Source organism: Meleagris gallopavo, chromosome 23 (assembly GCF_905368555.1).
Source record: "Meleagris gallopavo chromosome 23, MGAL_WU_HG_1.1, whole genome shotgun sequence".
Classification (NCBI taxonomy): Eukaryota; Metazoa; Chordata; class Aves; order Galliformes; family Phasianidae; genus Meleagris; species Meleagris gallopavo.
This window is the reverse complement of record NC_139426.1, coordinates 2,893,249-2,911,588: the sequence shown is the minus strand read 5'-3', so window position 1 is coordinate 2,911,588 and position 18,340 is coordinate 2,893,249. Positions and strand designations below refer to the sequence as shown.

General features: G+C 47.2%; 1 protein-coding gene across 1 annotated transcript in view; it reads right to left on the bottom strand.

Moving 5' to 3' along the window:
* The window catches only part of NOC2L (NOC2 like nucleolar associated transcriptional repressor), a 34,744-nt gene that overhangs the window by 15,636 nt on the left and 768 nt on the right, over positions 1-18,340 (bottom strand). Inside the window, exons 3-14 of the mRNA XM_085242317.1 lie at positions 18,077-18,251; positions 17,457-17,573; positions 16,719-16,839; positions 16,096-16,186; positions 15,608-15,686; positions 14,847-14,957; positions 13,573-13,686; positions 13,027-13,215; positions 11,357-11,496; positions 8,475-8,586; positions 2,520-2,633; positions 2,265-2,366 (exon numbers count right to left, since the gene is read on the bottom strand). Coding sequence (XP_085098443.1) covers positions 2,265-2,366; positions 2,520-2,633; positions 8,475-8,586; positions 11,357-11,496; positions 13,027-13,215; positions 13,573-13,686; positions 14,847-14,957; positions 15,608-15,686; positions 16,096-16,186; positions 16,719-16,839; positions 17,457-17,573; positions 18,077-18,251 — 1,465 coding nt within the window. The remainder of the gene's footprint in view (positions 1-2,264; positions 2,367-2,519; positions 2,634-8,474; positions 8,587-11,356; positions 11,497-13,026; positions 13,216-13,572; positions 13,687-14,846; positions 14,958-15,607; positions 15,687-16,095; positions 16,187-16,718; positions 16,840-17,456; positions 17,574-18,076; positions 18,252-18,340) is intronic.

The following is an 18,340-nucleotide window of genomic DNA, read 5'->3' as shown; positions in this document are numbered from 1 at the left end:
AAATCCTGCAAAATCTCAGGCTCTATCTGGGCAGGTTGGTGCTGTATACGCTCACTCTCACAGCTGTATGCTTCATTTCTCCTCTCCCCCTCCTCTCCCTGACCCCGGCAATCCCTCACAGCCCCATTGCTATCTGCCACGGATATTAATGGGAGGTAATGAGATCTCAGCTCCGTGTGAAGAGGCAGGGAGCAACCGAGAGGGCAAAAGAAGATAGAAAAAAAGGGACTCTCCGAACGCCTTTTCTTCCCCTCTGCCAAACACAGCGACCACTGCTTTCCAGAATAAAAGCAATTAGAAAATATGTGTGCCTGTATGTGTCTACGCCGTTAACATCTCCGGTCAGTTCCTCGTTGTGATTAGTGGGATTGATTCTGTTCAACTGCCAGCCTTAAACACCGATGCCTTAGACCACGGTAAAATCCCAGCTCCTCTTACAGCAAACAACACAGGCAGCTATAAGTGATCTGAAGCAGCTGTGTGTGCCAGGGAGCCCAAAACCACCCCGACCCCCCACTCAGAGCAGAGGGAGCGTTCACTGGGGAGCAGAGGCTGAGCGTGAGGCTGGTAGGGTCACCAGGACCTCCCCCCCTTCTGCCACTCCTGCCCAGCCCACGTAGGACCCTATGGAAGGGAGCCAGCCTACGGAAGCAATGACTGCCCAGGAGTCAACCCAGCTGGCTGGCTGGCTAGAAAACAGCAGCCTTTGAGCTGCCTCCCTCCTCACTGCCTCTACTCCCCTTTGATCTGCCCGCTGCTTCCTGCCTTGCAGAGGCTTCCCAAGTTCAGGCTGAATGCAGCTCAGCCCCGCTTCTCCCAAAGCTGCTGCAGCCATGGCCAGCTGGAAGCCAGCCCCTGCAGCACGGCGCTGAGCAGCGTGAGCTCATTGCAAGGGGAAGGATCGGGACAGATGGATTTTTATAGTTAACTGGAACCGTTCCAGGGGAAAAGCCTTCCCCCCACACATTTTCCCGAAGGCTCTCCAAGATTTTGGGAAGCTAACCTCAGCACCCTGGCCCAGCAGACGCCACGAGGCTGTGGTTAGCGGCAGCCAAATAGGAATCCAATAGCATTAATTCTCTGCAGAAACACAGCCTGGTCTCAGGATGCATTTGGAAGCCACGGGGCTCTCAGTGCCAGAGGGCTGTCAGCCGCTCCTCATCCCTGCTGCCCCCAGCAGCTGCTGACTGAGAGGAGAGGGCTTTGTTCACTGCTGATAAGCGAGTGGAGGAGCTGCTCCTTGAGCCCAGAGAGCGCCTGTCAGCTCCCATTAACCGCAGCAGCAGGCTGCCAGCCAGCCAGTGCCCGTGCCAGGGGGAGGGACCCAGCCAAAGGCATGTGCCTGGCAGCTGCCAGCCTGCTGCAGAGAGCAGAAACAAGGGGATCTGTAGCACGGGGACCCAGCTGAGATGCTGCTCCCACGTCAGCCGGAGGCACTGCATTGACAACGTGTGCAGACACACTGGCTCGTGGCATCGAGGAGAGGTGTGTGTCCCCACAGAGCCCTCTGCCAAGCCAGCATGACACCTGCCACTCAAGAGTTAAAAATAGAGAGGAATGAGAGGAAAGGAGGGAACAAGTTCCACGTTCCAACATGTTTGCACTGAGCAATCTTGCTGCTCAAAGCAGAGGTCGCAGCTCATTCTAAACCAAAGCCACCCAGCTAGCAAGGTGCTAGGGGAGGATTATGCACAATACACCCAGACACACAACGCTCTGAGGCAGTTTTATTGCAGACAATGAATTATGTAAACGTAAGTGGTGAGGAAGAGCAGCTGGGGCAGAGGGAAAGGAGAGGACTTTGCAGCAGTGCTGTTATGTGCAGCGAGGAAGAGGGACAGAAATAGGAACTGTGGTGTTTTGCAAGGATGAGTTTGGGATTTGAGGATTGCTGTCTTGTGGAGAGCACATGGTGGAGGTCACGAGGCAGGCAGTATGAGCTCTGAGAGCACAGGTACTATGGTGAGGTAACACAGCAGTGTGGGCAATTCTAAACCAATTAAGAACTGGGTTCACTAGTCCAAAATGTATCACCTCATCCCTCTTTGTATTCCAGAAGAGTGGTTCATTCTAAAGCCCTTTTCACCCACCTTCAGCCTTGTTTTAGACACGATGCCTTCATTCTCCTCAGAAGTCCCCAAAAACTATGATTAGGAAGAGGTGAGCAGCTCTCCCCTCACACTTAGAGTTTATAGTTAGGTTAAAAGACTTTATCCCACTCTGTTCACACTCCTGGTGTGACCAAGAGATACCTTACACCTTACCTGAATGACAGTAGGAAGGACCAGCTCTGGGAATCCAATGCTGTGGGCTTGGCAATGAAGATACTCAAGAATCAGGTCATAGAGTTGGTCAATGAGTCCATCCTGGGTAGGGAATGCAGAAATAGATATCAGATAGGAACCAGCCTGGGAAATGAGTCTCTAACATATGAGATGTGATCACAAAACACATTGCCAAGGCAACTTTTGATCATGTTTCTGAGGGTGGGCACTGTGGGCAGCTGGGGCTGCACTTACTCTGAAGGCTTTCTCCTGCAGGTTGGCATTTGAAAGCTTCAAGATCACTGCAAAGTTTATAGGTTTAGCACTCATACGTCCCGGCCTCTTGTTGAAATCCACTTGTTGGAAAATCTACAACAGAAGAAACGGAGACTAAAGATGATCACATCTCAAAACACGCCACGGTCCTGCTGAGATCACGCAGTCAACAGCAGAGCTGAGAAGACAAACAGAAATCCTGACTGCCTCTTCTGAGTACTGTCCTTCTTTATACACCCTAGCAAGGGACGGTGTGGGAGCCCGTGTGCTGTGCTGCTTGAAGCCCTGTGACACAAGAAGGAGCAAAAGGTTTCTGCAATGAGCAGCAGTTCCAACGTCCCAGCCTGGCAGGGGCAAACCTCAGGAGAAAGATAAGAACTACAAAAGCCAGCTGGATTAGGGCACGTTCTCAAAGACCCCCATGAGTGGATTAGAAGGGGCAACCGAGGGAGGCTCATTAGTAATGGATTCTCGTTTCAAAAAGCCAGTCAACAACTGGCAAACATTTGCACACCAGATGACAGCCTATGAGGGAGGCTGACACAGTACATGTTCTGCCCACCTGTGTTTTTGAACACCTATATGCAACCTCACATCCCTGCCTCCAAGGCACTCAGGCTCTAGAATCCTCAACAAACCTTAAATCTCACTCTGGGGGAGGAAATAACTTCTATTCTCTCAATGCAGCAGCAAGGCATCCATCATCAGACCCCAACCAGCAAGGAAGGTGGCAATACAGCACACAGACTGCTGGAGGGCAAGGTGGGAAGGAAAGGAGGGTGGTCAGGTCACACTGATGCCCCCAGGCCAGAAAAGCATGGAGGCAACTATTGATTTTTTTTTATATTTTATTTGTCAATCCAGGTTATTTGGAAGGGAGGGACAAGCTTGGTGGCTTGTGAAAACAAAGAGCCCTAGCTTACAGAATCGATGCTATAAACCTCGTTATGCACGGTTATTTCTTTGGCCAAAACAATAGTATTGATCCCTAAGGTCAGATGCATTAAAGCAAAAGGCACCAAGCCTGTGAGCTGCCTACGTGCCACGATGCAAGCAGGGGAATGCAACCAGAGGTACCAGGGAGTCTCTCAGGAAACGTGGGAAGGGGGAAAACATGGTTCCCAGCCTAAGATTGTATAGAACAGCTCAGCTAGGGACCAGAATGCAAGGATAACTGATGTCTAAGGATCCTGTGGCATGGTAGAAAGAGGATAATGATGGATGAGAGGACCAGAAGATGGCAGAAACCAATGGTCTGACCCATGTGATGAGCATCAGCAGAAAGAGGAATGGACAGGGCAACACAGTTAGGAAGGAGATGGATATAGAGCAATCTCACGATCAGTTTCTAGAGAGGCAGTGTGTGCAGTGTGCCCAGAAACACAGCCTGCACTGACAGAAAACCAGAGAACCAAGGCTGCACCCACAGCACATCCACTTTATTACCCCATCCTCATTTCTTTCTCTCAGGCTGTAGCAGAAGCCCCCTGGCAGGGCTTTGATCAGCCCCAGGCAGGCAGCCCCAGGCCAGCACACAGCAGGGATGCTGAGCACAGCAGGACCTGCCTGCAGCTCCCCTCCAGCTGCTCTACCACCGTCCCACCATACCCAAGGCACCCAGCTAAGCTGCTCCAGCTCAAACTAGCTGCCTTTTTCTTTTTTTTCTTTTCAGATGCACATATTAATTCCCTGTTTTGCATTTTGCACATATTGCATCTCATCCTGTCACTAGGTATCGCTGAGAGAAGTTTTCACTTCTTCAGATACACAAAGGTTGAGATGAGAAATGTCTCCTGCAGGTCATCTGCTCCAAATCTCCACTCAAGCAGGGCCTCCAAGAACCAGCTCCAGGCAGCTTCTGAGTATCTCCAAATATAGAGACTGCTTTCAATACCCCTCACTCACTTATCTGGTCCACGATTCACCAGCTTGTCTGGGGGGAAGTTATGAGAGATGGTATCCAATACCTTAATTTGATAAAGTGAAGATAAACCACCCTTGCTCTCTCCACATCCACCAACTGTTTCATTATTTGAGTCCATTAGATTGGGCAGGTACCAGTTCACTCTAACAACTCCTGACACGAGGAGCTGTGATCCACAACTTAAAAGCTGCAGTATAGTGGTGGAGGGAGGAGAATGATGCAAATGAGGAATGAGAATGTATACACAGTGGGTGCAATAGTTCAGCCTAGCGAGTCTAAAGATCTCATTTCTCCTCTGTGTGAAGGATGCAAAGAGCCCACATCTTGTACAAAACCAGTGCTTAAGTGTTTAACGTTGTCCAGCACTAAGCTCCAACCACAGTCTTTGCATCCTCTATCCACCACCCACACGTTGGACTTCAAGCCCCTTGGGACCTTCTCCAAAGCAAGCAGCACATCCAAATCAGAACTCAAGCCATTTAAGTGTCAAAGTGAAAAACTCTCACCTTCTAAGCTTCTCAGGGTTAACCTCTTTCCCAATCCCTCCACAGGGAAACTAATTTTAAATTGGCATGCCAAGCCTGCCTGTGGGGATATTTCCACCTTGTTTATCCACACCTGTCTTCCAGCAGATGAGCCACCAGTTCTCCTGCTGCAGAAACTAACGCCTGTCACAAAATAATTGAAGTGCTGAAAAAAAATATTAAAAGCCTGGGATCTCACAGGCCCTTCGAGGGGAGGAACAACACAAAAATAAAAGCCTGCCTGCTTTAGACTCTCTCGAGCCATCTCCTCTTGCCAAAGAGGCAATTTCAGCAATTTCTTTTACGCCATCCAGAAAAGTAGAGCCAAAGAGGACACAGCACTGGATGTCCGTGCTGGGGAGCATCAGCCCTTGTCACGATGCATCAAGCAGACAGTTCTTATTTCTATTGGCAGGGGCTTGGGGAATTCCTGTGCCTATGGGAATTGCACAAACATTCCATCTGCTGTCTCCTGAAAGCACAGCAGCGACAGGGCTGAGACAAGAGGCAGCAAGGGCTGCTTTTCCTTGATGGTGAGGGGGAAGGGAAACAGTTACACGGTCCCTCTTTACAGAGAGCTTTTCAGAATCTACTTTAAGGCTATACAAAGCCTTCTCAAAAAAAAAAAACAAAAAACAAGTGGCTCCTGACACAGACAAAACAGGGCCACAAACTCCAGAGCCATTCCTTGACCACATTTGGATTCAGCTGCAGCAACAGATTAGGCAGTATGCTGTCTTTCACATCAAATGGAGCATGGGAAGGCTTCGATCTGCTCCCTGACCCCAGCCATGCCCCTTAAGTCTGTTCCTGCTTAAAATACCAGCACTGATTAGATTCCTGTGTCTCATGATGAGATCACGATGTCTCCACGATTCCTTGTCTCAACCTGGAGAGTGAGAAGAAAATGCACAGGCATTGGAAGCAGGGCCAGGTACCTTGGGAGGAGTATGGGGATGCTGCTGGGCTGAACAGAGATGGGGTCAGGAAGACCAAGGCTCAACTGGAATTAAACTTGGCAAGGGGTGCAAAGAAGAGCAAGAAAGGCTTCTACTGGTACATCAACTGGAAAGTCTTGGAGGGCATAGTCCCCCTTAGTGAGCAAAACAGGCAGCTGGGAACAACAGACAAGGAGAAGGCTGACATATTCAATAACTTCCCCCCCAGTCTTCACTAGTGACTACTTAACACACAGCTCTGGAGCAGAAGATTTGGAAGGTGGGAACTGAGGGGGCTATGCCCCTCCCATTGTAAGCAAAGATCAGCTTCAACAAATCCAAGTGCAAGGTCTGCACCTGGGCCACAGCAATCCCTGCTATGAGTACCAGCTGGGGGATGTAAGGATAGAGCACAGCCCTGCTGGAAATGACTTGGGGGTACGACAGCTGGATATAAGCCATCAAATGTGCCCTCACTGCCCAGAATGCCAACCACATTCCAGGCTGCATCAAAAGCAGCGTGGCCAGCAGGGTGATGGAGGTGATCCTGTACCTCTGCTAATCACTGGTGAGCCATCACCTGGAGCACCGTGTCCAAATGTAGAGTTCTCAGTACAGGAGACATGGACCTGCAGGAGTGCATCCAGAGGAGGGCCATGAAAATGATCCCAGGGATGGAACATCTCCCTGTCAGGGAAGGCTGAGAGCTGGGGCTGTGCAGCCTGGAGAAGGGAGGGCTGTAGGAAGAGCTGAGAGGGGCCTCTCCATGGCTAAAAGGGGTCTATAAGAAGGGACAGACTCTTTAGCAGAGTCTGCTGAGACAGGACAAGGGGAAACAGTTTCAAACTAAAAGATGAGAGATTTCAATCGTAGAAGAAACTTCTTCCTTATGTACAAAGCGGGTAAACTTGTGAGCTAGTATGAAAAGGCTCGTTGTAAAGCACTAAGTTGGGCATCAGGACATGGTTTCTCCTCTCAGCAGTGCCAGACACCTTGGACTTCAGGCACTTCAATTCTCCTCTGTGTGCTGCTGCTCCTGCCATCTCACCTGCACAGCTGCAGTAGAGCTCCTAAAGCAGGATTTGTGAGAGCATTCAGAGACCTTCATTAGAGGAGTTAGGAAGAAACAGAAGGGCAAAGGGAACAGCTACTAGGAATTCCTCAGGGCGTTTGAGGGATCCCTTGCAGGAGATAGGCAGGAAGAAGGGAAAGGCTGGCAGCTGCTGGGATGTTTGAGGTTAAGTTGAAGTTAAAGGAATGTGAAAGTATGTGAGCAACACACCCAACATGCATGCAGACATTTCCCCTGCTCCTGTGTCACCAAGGTCTGGACAAGCTGGGCTAAGCAGTGCCTCATACAGCAGGGTAGGATGTGGTCAGGGGCTCGTGGAAGCAGGGAGGAAGCTCAGCACTGAGTGTGGTAACATCTGGCTGGAGCCTGACACAGATTACAGCCAAGGTGTTGGGGCCAGAACACAACGAGGGGGGGAGGCAACCTCAAGGGGAAAAAGGCATCTCTCAGAGCTTTAGAAAAAATAAGCAGCAGAGGAATCATCCTTCCCCCCCAGGCTCCAGCACCACAGAGCAGAGATGCCTCTATCACTAAATCTGGCTGGCAGAATTTCAAATGTGTGTGAACAAGAGGAAGGAAGCAGGCGAATGGCAAAGCCACACAGGCCAGGGCCAGGGCAGAGTGGAGGGGGGAATAGGAGGAGATTTATAAACACCACCAGCTCCCGCAGGCTCGGAGGATGTGGTTTGTGAAGGACGTTTACAACAACACAAAACCACAAGAGCCTCTGCTTCAACAGAACTCGATTAGGAATGAGCCTGGCTGACTCAGGTCATTTATTATAGAAGCCTCCCTCACTCTTGTTGAACACCCTGCCTTATGCTGACCTGCTGGTGCTTTGTGTTCCTCACCTTGCCCTGTTCCCTCACACAAAGGCCCTTCTTCAAAGAAACATGGCTGCACTAGTTCTGTGCCCTCACAGCAGCACAGCAAGATCTACGTGGAGAGATGTCAGCAGTCTGATAGGTGGGGCATTATCCTAAGAGAAACAGAGCCCCAAGAATTCAACTTTACATACTGTTGTTTTGCCAGGCTGCCTTTAAGGGATACTTTTCCTAAATAAATTCTTCATTCTTAGGAGGAGTTTTTCCTTTCTTTTTCCTTTGTAAGTGGTTATGAGAAACTCTTTGTAAGATACATCAACAGGATCAAATAACAACACAGCTCAGGGGGTTACTGCAGCCGAGCTTCTGAATTTCTTCTTTGGCACACCCTTTGCCCATTCCAACAGCATTAGCTTAACCACCTAGGAATGTATTTTGCACCCAGCTGATCTCAGATACTCTCCCCTCACAGTAGAATATAAGTTTAATCCTCTTTGCCAACCATACAATACATTCTGCCTGACAGCGTTTGCCAGGGAATTTAGGATGTAAGCAGATCAGGCAACTGTGGGAGCTGTTGGTGGGTATGGTAAATGAATACTCATAAGACAACAGGCATCAGCCTCTGCTAGATGAGCAGGAACCAACTGACCTCCAGGATGAATGGCAACACTGGGATGAAGGTCCTGGTGTTCTCTGACAGCAGTGTGAGGGCACGGATGCAGTGCATGCGCAGAGGGTAGAAACGAGCTGTGGGCACCAGCCTAGAAAGCAGAAAGAGAAAGGTTATCAGGTCATGTTAACACAGGAGCTGCACCTGCAGCCTTCAGCAACATTCTGGAGCATTTTCTACACTAGAAAAGGAGGACAGCTTTAGTATCACACAGGCAAATCAAGCTGCGGAAGCCATCCCACAATGGGAAATAAAATTCACACTGTTGAAGCTGTAATACTAACAAGTTTCTGCAACCTAAGCATCAGGTTGCCAGGTTCTGATGGGGAAGGAGCTGCCCCACGCCATGTAACCAGCAGAGGACAATGCAGTGCCCATCAGACACAAACCTACCATCCAGAAACCTCTCACTATGCAGCACCTCAGCCTGGAAGACATGGATAGCATTACATTAACAAGTCTGGGAGTTAAATTAAAGAAAACAAACAACAGCTTTACATCTGATAGAGGAGTACATCACCCCTCATCCAAGAAGAGCTTGCTGAGCAACCCAGGAGCAGGAAAAAAAGCACCATTTGACCAGAAACCATAAATCACCTCCATCCTCTCCCCCTAACCCCACAGAATAGTGAAATAATTATCATTGGATCCATTATAGAAATAAATCTACTTTGCACCCCTGATCTGGCACCAGTGGAGATGACGAAAGCCATTCTCAGGAATTAATTGATCGAGGGATAAACCTGTTAAATGTATAGATTTACTGTAAACCAAGACCATTAATTTTAGAGTGCTCTGCTATGCACCAATCTGCTTAACTTCCTGCTGGCTGGATGCACAGGGAATACAAAGCACAGCTGGGCCTTGGCTCTGCAAAGAAGAGCTGACCAGGGGTCACCCCAGGGGTTCCAAGCCTTCTCCTCTGAACACACCAGGAGGATGGAATCCAAAACTTCAGTGCACCACAAATATTTATTTAGCTGTAAGCCGTGGAGGAGCACCATGTTTATAGCTTGGCTTTCTACCTCGTCTGCTAGAGATAGGAACAAGGTAGAAAAAACCCTTTCCAGAATGGGGGGAAAAGAAAAAACAGGAGCTTGTGCAGCAAAGCAGCATTGCTCAGCATCACTAAGGCAAAAGCCATCAAACTCCTGCATTTCCCCATTCACCACTCCACCTCCCTGCATCAGCATCTTGATCACATGCCTCTTCAACACATACTTCTGAAATGTATTGTTAAAAATAGTTTGAAAGCATTTCATACGCTGGAGCACAAGAAAATGAAGGAGCTCATTTTCATTTTAGCAGCAACTCCCTGCTCCTAATTATCTCGTTTCCATCACGTTTCTAATTCTGCCTTGGTCCCTGCCTAGAGCAGAAAACCTGTGAGGAGCGGTGCTTTCCCCACCTGAGCCCCTGGGGCAGCAAGAGGAGCCAATGCAGTCCTGCAGGCAGACAGACAGACAGACAGACATCCCCACTTGCTGCTTTTCAGTGGAGCCAGGCGCCACCTCCCGGCCTAAAGGCACTTGGGGAAGGAAATCTTCACCTCCAAGTGCTACCCATCACCCTCCAGGTGCTCCCAAGAGGGCTACACCAGCAGGGCAACTGAAAGGTTGTGCAGGAGAGGCTGCATGCCCAGCTTCCCTCCCTCCCACCCATCGCACAGCTGAGCAGCAGGGTGACAAAGAGGGCAGCTCATACTGTCCCTGCAAAGCAGCCTGCTCACCATGACGCCACGCAGCCCCATACCTCTATCTGAGCCTTGCAGAAATGCCTGAAATTAAGTAAGAACTAAAAACAGGCAGTCTGCTCCTGGGCACAGACTCGGCCACTGCCATAACGTTCCCATCCATCCTCACTTCTCTGTACATCCCATACATGCTAACATATCTACTCCGTACATCCCAGACACTGGCTTTTTTAACCTGGGATCTATTTCTATTTTCCCCACTCCAAAATTCATCCAAACCTTTGAAGCATTGTCAAATGGTAGCTGTATTCCATGCCCACCGGCCCTATACATCAGACAGGAGCATTATTTATTATTTGCTGCTCTTGCTGAGACTCACCCCATTCACCTTTCCTTGGCCCCAGCTAGCTGATTTATCCAGCCAGACAGGCAAAAAAACTGCCTTGAATTGTCTGCAGGACAGCTAAAGCTCTGCAACAGCAGTGAGAAGCAGCCTGTGCATATGGGGGATGGGGTAAGGATGTATGCATGCTCTAACGATCGTTTAAATCTGCTTATCTTCATCACCACTTGGGAGTTTTTCAAGACCAGGCGGGTGGTGCTTTAAAGCTGAGAATCTGGTTACAGAGCTAACAGGATTTCAGAGATCACCAGAGATTCAGAAATTCCCTCAATGCCCATTAACAGCAGTTTCTATATAAGCACACAAACCACTAGGAAAAAAAACAAACCTCTCAGCAGAGACATACTAAAAACAGTAAGCATGCCCCTAGAACTTCAAATAGCAACAAATGCACACAAAAACCCAGTTCTTCACAGAGCTGAAGACTTGATTCTGTGTTTAGCACTCTCTGCTATTTGCTTCTGCTGCGAGACAGTTTTCTCCCTGTACAACTAGGAGTTGTGCCCAATCCTCTGTGCACAGTATCTGGTTTTACATATGCCTGAGCCCACGATCTTAGCTAGGGAAAACAGAGGTGCTGAATTCCCCTTCAGAAGTCTTTTAATTCCTCCGTGGCGTGTGCTCACAACGCTTCCATCAAAAGCAGCTCACAGTTCCTTACAATGCGATGTTAAATCCAAATCACACAGCAGTAACACCCCTTAGTCAGTGCTCTGCTGTATCAGATGAGAGCAGCACTGCCAGTAGAGAGAAAAAACGACTTACTTGATACAGCCTATGACGACTTGTGTCAGAGGATAGATCAACGGCTCCATGACCTCGCTGGGATAGATCGTGCTGAGAACTCGACACCAGAAATACAGGCAGTGCACATACTGCCAGTTATAGACAGACTGGAAGTTCTCCTGGAGAAAAGGAATCAACAGCAAGACTTGAAAATAGGGCACCTGAGAGATCACTCTGGTTTCTCTGCAAGACTTTTTACTCAGCATTCTCCAAGAGGACAGAGAATTTGCCCAGAGGGACCTAACGCTCCTTCTATGGCTCATGCATCACCCAGCAAATTCAGTGCTGTGTCTGACACACAACCAGCAGCTTCAGGTTGGCTCAGCACACAAATCCAAGAGTTTTTAAAGAACATTTGGGCAAGTCCCTATTATCCACACCTGCCATGTGCTTAAGCAACTTCCCTAGTGTCACACTAAACACAAGTCCCTTAAGGACACTCTTTCCTTAGAGGTATGCATGCCCACGTACTTCCCCACAACCCAAAGCATCACACCAAAGTTTAAGACATTATGCTTTTGAAGGAGCCTCAGCTCCAACCCATCTTTCACACAGACTTCCAAAGCCCAGGTCATTCTTTCACATGATGGGAACAAGGTGTGCAAGAACTGGAAAGGGAGCAGAAATACTTAATGGCAACTACTGGCCCAAACCTTGTGGCAGGGACTTGGGCTGCAGCTGGAAAAGACAGCTCTCCCAGCTCACTACGACATACCAAGGCATGTTCTCAGCTTCTCTTGTACAGCACAACCTGCTCTTGTAATCACCTTCCATAACCACCCACTACTCAATTTAAATTAATTGGCTTACTGCTGAGATTTGTACATTTTGGCTGTGCTGATGTCACGTAAAGTTCCCACAACCCACCCCAGCTGTGAAAACAAGTGGATTTAAGTCTTGTCTGGACCAAGACTGAGTGTGTAAGAAGCCAACACAATCCAATTAGAGAATATATATCCCAGACTTCATTTATCCCCATGTCTGAACAGCCAGGAGATTTAACTGGTTACCAGTCCTGCAATGTTTGGGAGCAGCTCAGTCATTAATCTATAGGGATCTGTTTTGCTAAACAAGAATAAAGCCAGGATTAGCAATCTGACTCAGATTTGCTAGGTCAGACTGGAGGTGGCCCAAATCAGGGCTGTTCCCAAGAGGTCTGAGCTGCTTTGTTCAGTGATGCCCTATAAGTAGTACAGATGGGCAATACCAGCTGCAGATAAGTGGGGCAGATGCACCTGTGAGCACAGCAGTGGAAAGATGTACACATCAGGGTCATTCCTGGTCCCCTTTACTCTGGGATTTTGCAACAGCAAAACTGTAGTTGCACAAAGAAAAACAGCACGTCCAACACAGAAAAGGGGAAGCTTGTCAAACTCTTGGCAAGCTGCAGAGAGGGAAATGACTTCCACTCTGCAGCAGTCTGTTCTCTCCTTCATTACTGAAGCTCTAAACTAACACAGAAAAGAATTCACAGACAGCTGTGAAGCACCCAGCCTCTGGCAAAACTATTTCTTGGCACATTATGAAATGGATCAGATAAGTACTGAGAATTAGGAGACACCAAAAGCCTCAAGCAGCTACAGTAATTTTCCTCTCTCCACACATTCCCCACGGGGGGGGGTACTCCTTCCACACTGGCAGGCACCCACCTTCTTCTTTATGGTCATTGCACTGCGTAGATGAATGGCAAGCTGGCGGATATAGATGAAGGCATGCTGGTAGGAGGTGTGTGTGTCCAGGGCATACATCTCTGTCAGCGTTCGCTGCATGAAGTTGATCATGGGCAGCACATTGGGAGAGGTAAACCTTGAATTCTTCACAAATGCAATGTACATTTGCTATTGGGGAAAGAGAATGAGATACAACCATGTTGAAGACGGAACAAAGCCTTCCCCACACCCTGGTGTTTCCTAACACCAGTGAGGAATTCCTTCTGTAAGAACAGCCACTTCAAAACAATAAGCAAAGGTAGTTTTAGCATGCTCCTTCCTCAACAGAGCAAGGAAAGAGAATCTTTCCACCTCTATATTGTTTAGCACAGAGCTTGAAAACTGCCATTGCTCCTCCAAACAAAAACCTAACATTTTCACCCATTTAATTTTCTGGGGTTACCTCACACAATGCAGTTTTCGCCTTAAGGTTTTTTTGCATCTGACTTCAGGAAAGCTGCAGGGTAAAAGAAATGCCAGGCTTACCTTGAGCAAGTGACTTAGGTACACCTCTTTCCTGTGTCGGCAGATCTTGTTCAGCACAAGGAAGGACAGAACTCTCACTGTTTCTTCACCCGTGCTCCACAAATGGATTGCTTGCTAAAATAGAAAAGATTGAGGTAAGTGAAAGGACAAAGAGTCTCTCCTGCTAACAGAAAGGTCTGGGCCCCTGCCTTCACATCAAACAAAGCAAGGGAGGAAAAGGATTACAAAGATGGCAGGCCATACAGTTACAGAATCTGCCACAACAGCTGTTCTGTCCTCATGTTCTAGCTACAACAGCATGCAAAATGTTACATTAATACACCCACGATCAATACAACTTCACAAATCAACACTTCTGAAAAATGGATGTAGTTTTATTGACATACACTGTGGCACAAACATGATGAGCACCCAGTGCATCACAGCACTAACTAGACCAGCTTCAAGGAGGACAGCCTGTGCAGAGCTCTGGGCTAACAGACATCCCACCACTGACACATGACCTCAAACACTGCTCTGACTGACGTTTGGTTGCCTTACACATGTATCTCTCCTTAACATCTTGAAGAGGAAGTGAACAGATTCAGGTTTTCCCAGACCTGCCTGCCCTCACCTGCTCAGTCTGCAGATTCAGCTGGACACGTATGGCTCTGTCAGAAAGCATCTGGTGCAGCAGCACCATAATCATGATGCAAACTTGCAACAAGTTACCTCTACTAATAAATTCTTCAGGAAATCAGAAGTGGTCCAGCTGCAGGGCTGAAAAGCTTTTCAACAAAATCCTCTCTACAGCAGTGATCAAACAATACCAGGTGTACCAGCCCCTCACCACTGTGTACCATACAACTTTACCAGAGCATTCCCAGCCTCATTTAAATGATGTGTTGCAGCTTTTCATGCCAACACGTCACCCTGTTGCCCTCTTTCTGTTCTTCCACACCTCCTCTGTTGTTCTTAAGCACTTAGCAGTTGTGACTAAGTTTCTGCAAAAATATTCCACCCCCAGCTCTTGAGAGTGTAATACCATCACAGACTAAACACAGCCTCAGCACCCAGGCAGCAAGTACTCCATCTGCAGCAAGGAAACAGACAGCTTCCCCAGAACACCCCCGCCACTTTGTGTGGGGACTAGCAGTAGTAACACAGCATTGTGCCTACTCATCTCACCATGAAAGAGTTTCACAGCATCCAGAAAGCTCAGAAGAGAAGCACAAGTCCTTTCTGGGACTGGAAGAAAAGAGAGTCTTGATCAGAACCACAGCATGCCACCTTACCCTGAGAAGTATCCGGCACTGCTTTGGGAAGGACAGATAATAAGGCAGTATGGAATTGACATGCTGGAGAACTGCTGCTCCAACAGAGGCTTCTGTTAAACAAGACAGGAGCTACAGAGAAAAACAAAATAAGCTTAGTTAGCTTGCAGTCTTCCTTTAACTATTAAGCATCTCATTTGGCTGTTCTCAAGTAACTGTGTTACCAAAGGACTGGAAGAAAAGCCTCCTCCAGAAGGAAGCCCAAAAAACCCGAGCTGTATCAGGAATAGAGCAAGTCTGTGCCAGGTTAAATCACTGCCCTGAACGTACATCATCTTGGCAAACAGGAGCACAGGGTGCTGGCATGTGAGTTCATCACTTAAAGCCTCACTTGGAGTATAACAACTCAGGGTATATATAGTTTAAGACACCTTATAGACAACGTCAGCATCATTGTTACCTCACTACAAATGGCCAAATCTTTCTCATTCTCCTTGCACTGCAAGGACTCTGCACTGAGTGAGTCTCTTGCAAGTTCTGCCACTGGTAAGAAGCACCACAACTTGAGGAGAAGGCTCTGCAGATCAAAATGCTGTTCCTGCTAGGTCATTCTGCCACCACTGCCTCACAGCACACCTGCCTTGTTAATTAATTCGTTGGCTGCTTGGCTCTCCTTTTAGTGATGGTGAGCAAAAGCTCACCTGCCTCATTCCAAAACACCCAGATCAAAAGCCCGCAGATACACAGCCCAGTGGTGGCAACACAAACATGAGGTTTCTCACCTGGATGGTACAAGACAGGTACATTCTTACATCCAGTCTCAGTTTGCTCCAAAGTGGACTGCTGGAAGGGAGGACCATTCTGCAAGTGAACAAGAGTTGAGCTTAGATTTAAAAAGCAGCAACAAAGCATGAAGAATATTGGATTTGTCTCCTCAGTACTGCCAGTCAGTAAGAACATCTGCCTGAAGTACTTGGCCTCACTGAACGTAGAAGGCTTGGGCCTCCTTTCTCTGAAATTTGACTCACAAGGCCTTAACACTGCTCTTGAACACAAGCACACAGTTCCAGATGCCCTTCTGTTAAACCCAATGCACTGTGCAAGCAGCTGGAGTCTAACATTAGAGAGGATGCACTTTCAGAGAGGAAAAAGCAAACTTGGCTAGGCAGCTCCGAAGTTGCCATCTTTTTCCAGCCTCAGCACCAGAATGCAGTTCTGAAATAATCTCACACAGCTCTCACCTGCAGTTCTCAAATCTCCTCAGACTTACTTTTGTTTGTTCTTAGGGGCTTTCACAAGCAGCAGCTTTTGCAGGCAGCTGAAGAGGTCCCGGACACAGAAGGACACAAGGGCATTGAACACTGGTTAGAAAAAGTTAAAGCATTTATAAATGATTGTTTTATATATGTATATTTTTTTTTTTCATAGTTTCTCAGCTAACCTGAGAAGAGCTCCTCAAAGAGCTGAAGCCAGTGACTCCTACAGAACTACAGTTTCTACAAGTTTCCAGCCTGATCCACGTTTTCTGGTCAGAAATATACCACTCTCCCCCAAAATACAGCCTGGAGCTCACATTAAAGGGAGGCAAGTTCTATCTCATCTGTGCTACAGCATGATAGTTCTGTAGAGGAGATCTAGATCTGCAGTATTTTGAGAGGTCTTGGCTAGGGAGGTATGAACTTGAGAGCAGAACCGAGTTCCAAACTACATGAAGGTTATAGAATGTCCTAAGGTGAAAAGACAAAATAGCCTTGTAAGATCAGTCCTAGAGACAACAGCAAGGAGGAAAAGGTAAGTTTGCTCCTTCAGTACTTATTCTCACTCTCTTCCAACAGAGCAGCTTTCCCTCCAAACTGAATTCTCATTTCACACAAAGCATGGCAATTAACTCACCTGCAGCATCAAGGACTTGAAACTTGCTGGGATCAGCACCACCATTATCTCCTTTGGTAGTTGCTACAGCTGCTTTGAATGCTTGAGTGATTTCATGGAAAAGTCTTGGTGTTAGCCCTCTCTGAGGAAAGAATAAAAACCAAACAGTAAACTTCTGAAGCATTTTATGGGGACAGGGGTGCTGGAATTTATTTTTAAGTTAACTGTAAAAAACAGATCTTTTAATGTAAGAAAAAGTGTCAAGGCAGTTAGCAACTGCTAATGGCTTTCACCTGCTTTAAAATAAGTTTAAGGCTTTTAATTGGTTGAGGGGCAAGAGAGTGGAGAAACAAACAGCTGCAAGCAATTATCCAGCTTAACCTTTCCCTCCCACTCTCAGATTCAGCAAGATATTTCAATAGAATACATTGCTCAAAATGGGACTTCAAATAAGTTCCTGGAACTGTTCAAGACACAACACACAGCAATGAAGTGAACAAGAATTAATCATTCTGCCTGTTTCTGAACCACTCCAGTTTCTTTATCTTTCCCTTCAGAGCAAGAGTAATATTGCAGCCCAAGTAAAAACTGCAAAGTCACACTGAACTAACACAAACTCTATGGCAGCACCAGCACACATCTCCTCTGTACTTCTATGAAAGATGAACAAATTAAAAGATAGCCTTTAGAGGTGGCAACATGCAGGCCAACATTTGAAAAAACATGCTCCAGTGCTTTGTATTCTAACTCCCTGCTCACCTCTGCAGCTTTCTTCCATTCCTCAACCATCTTTAAGCTCACAGGGATGGATTCAACTTTCTTCTGTTTGACTTTCTCCTGCTCTTCTTCTTCTTCTTCACCTTCATCACTCGCTTCCTAAAAAAGTTGAGATCAAGACTAAGAAAATGCTCATATACATATTTTGTGGTCTTCTTTTACTGAATAACTACTGAAGAGGAAAGCAGGCAGTAGCAACTTGTGTTATCAGCACTTTGTGTAAAGCTATAACAAAATTAAGGTTATTACAAATTCCAATAAAGCTACTTCAGCCCCGCAGCTTCAATACATAAGTATGATGTGCAGTAATTGAAATCACCAAGGACGAGGCTTGTAGTAAAATAAACTTTCATTGAGAAAATAAATACAAATCCAAAGCCACAGGGAAAAGGTAGTGCAAGGCTCTGCCTTCACAATCTTTAACTCATGCTCAATTTGAAGCCACAGCTGATTTCTGTGTTACAAGCACATACACCTGCAGCTGATCTTTGGAGAACCCCTTCACCATGATGCAATCATCAGCCCAAATATAATTAACACCTGCACTGAAACTCAAAACATTTCACATGTAATTGAAATTACTGATTTCAGCATTCTGGTACCTCTAACGTGTCAGGTGGGATGTGCAAGCCTCCCTCCTCGTCCTCCTCAGAACTGTCTGAAGCATCGAAGTTCAGCAGCGTGCGGTCATTTTCTTCCAAGAACTTGTAGAATTCAGGATCTTTTTCCTTCAGTCGGGCGAGCTGGTCTTTATGCTCAGATGCCTTTCCTTTTTTTCTGATAGAGAAAAGTTAAAAGATGTTTACTCATTCCTCAAACTTCTGATGGTGCTCTACAAAAAGCAAGCAACCATTGGGCACTAAGCA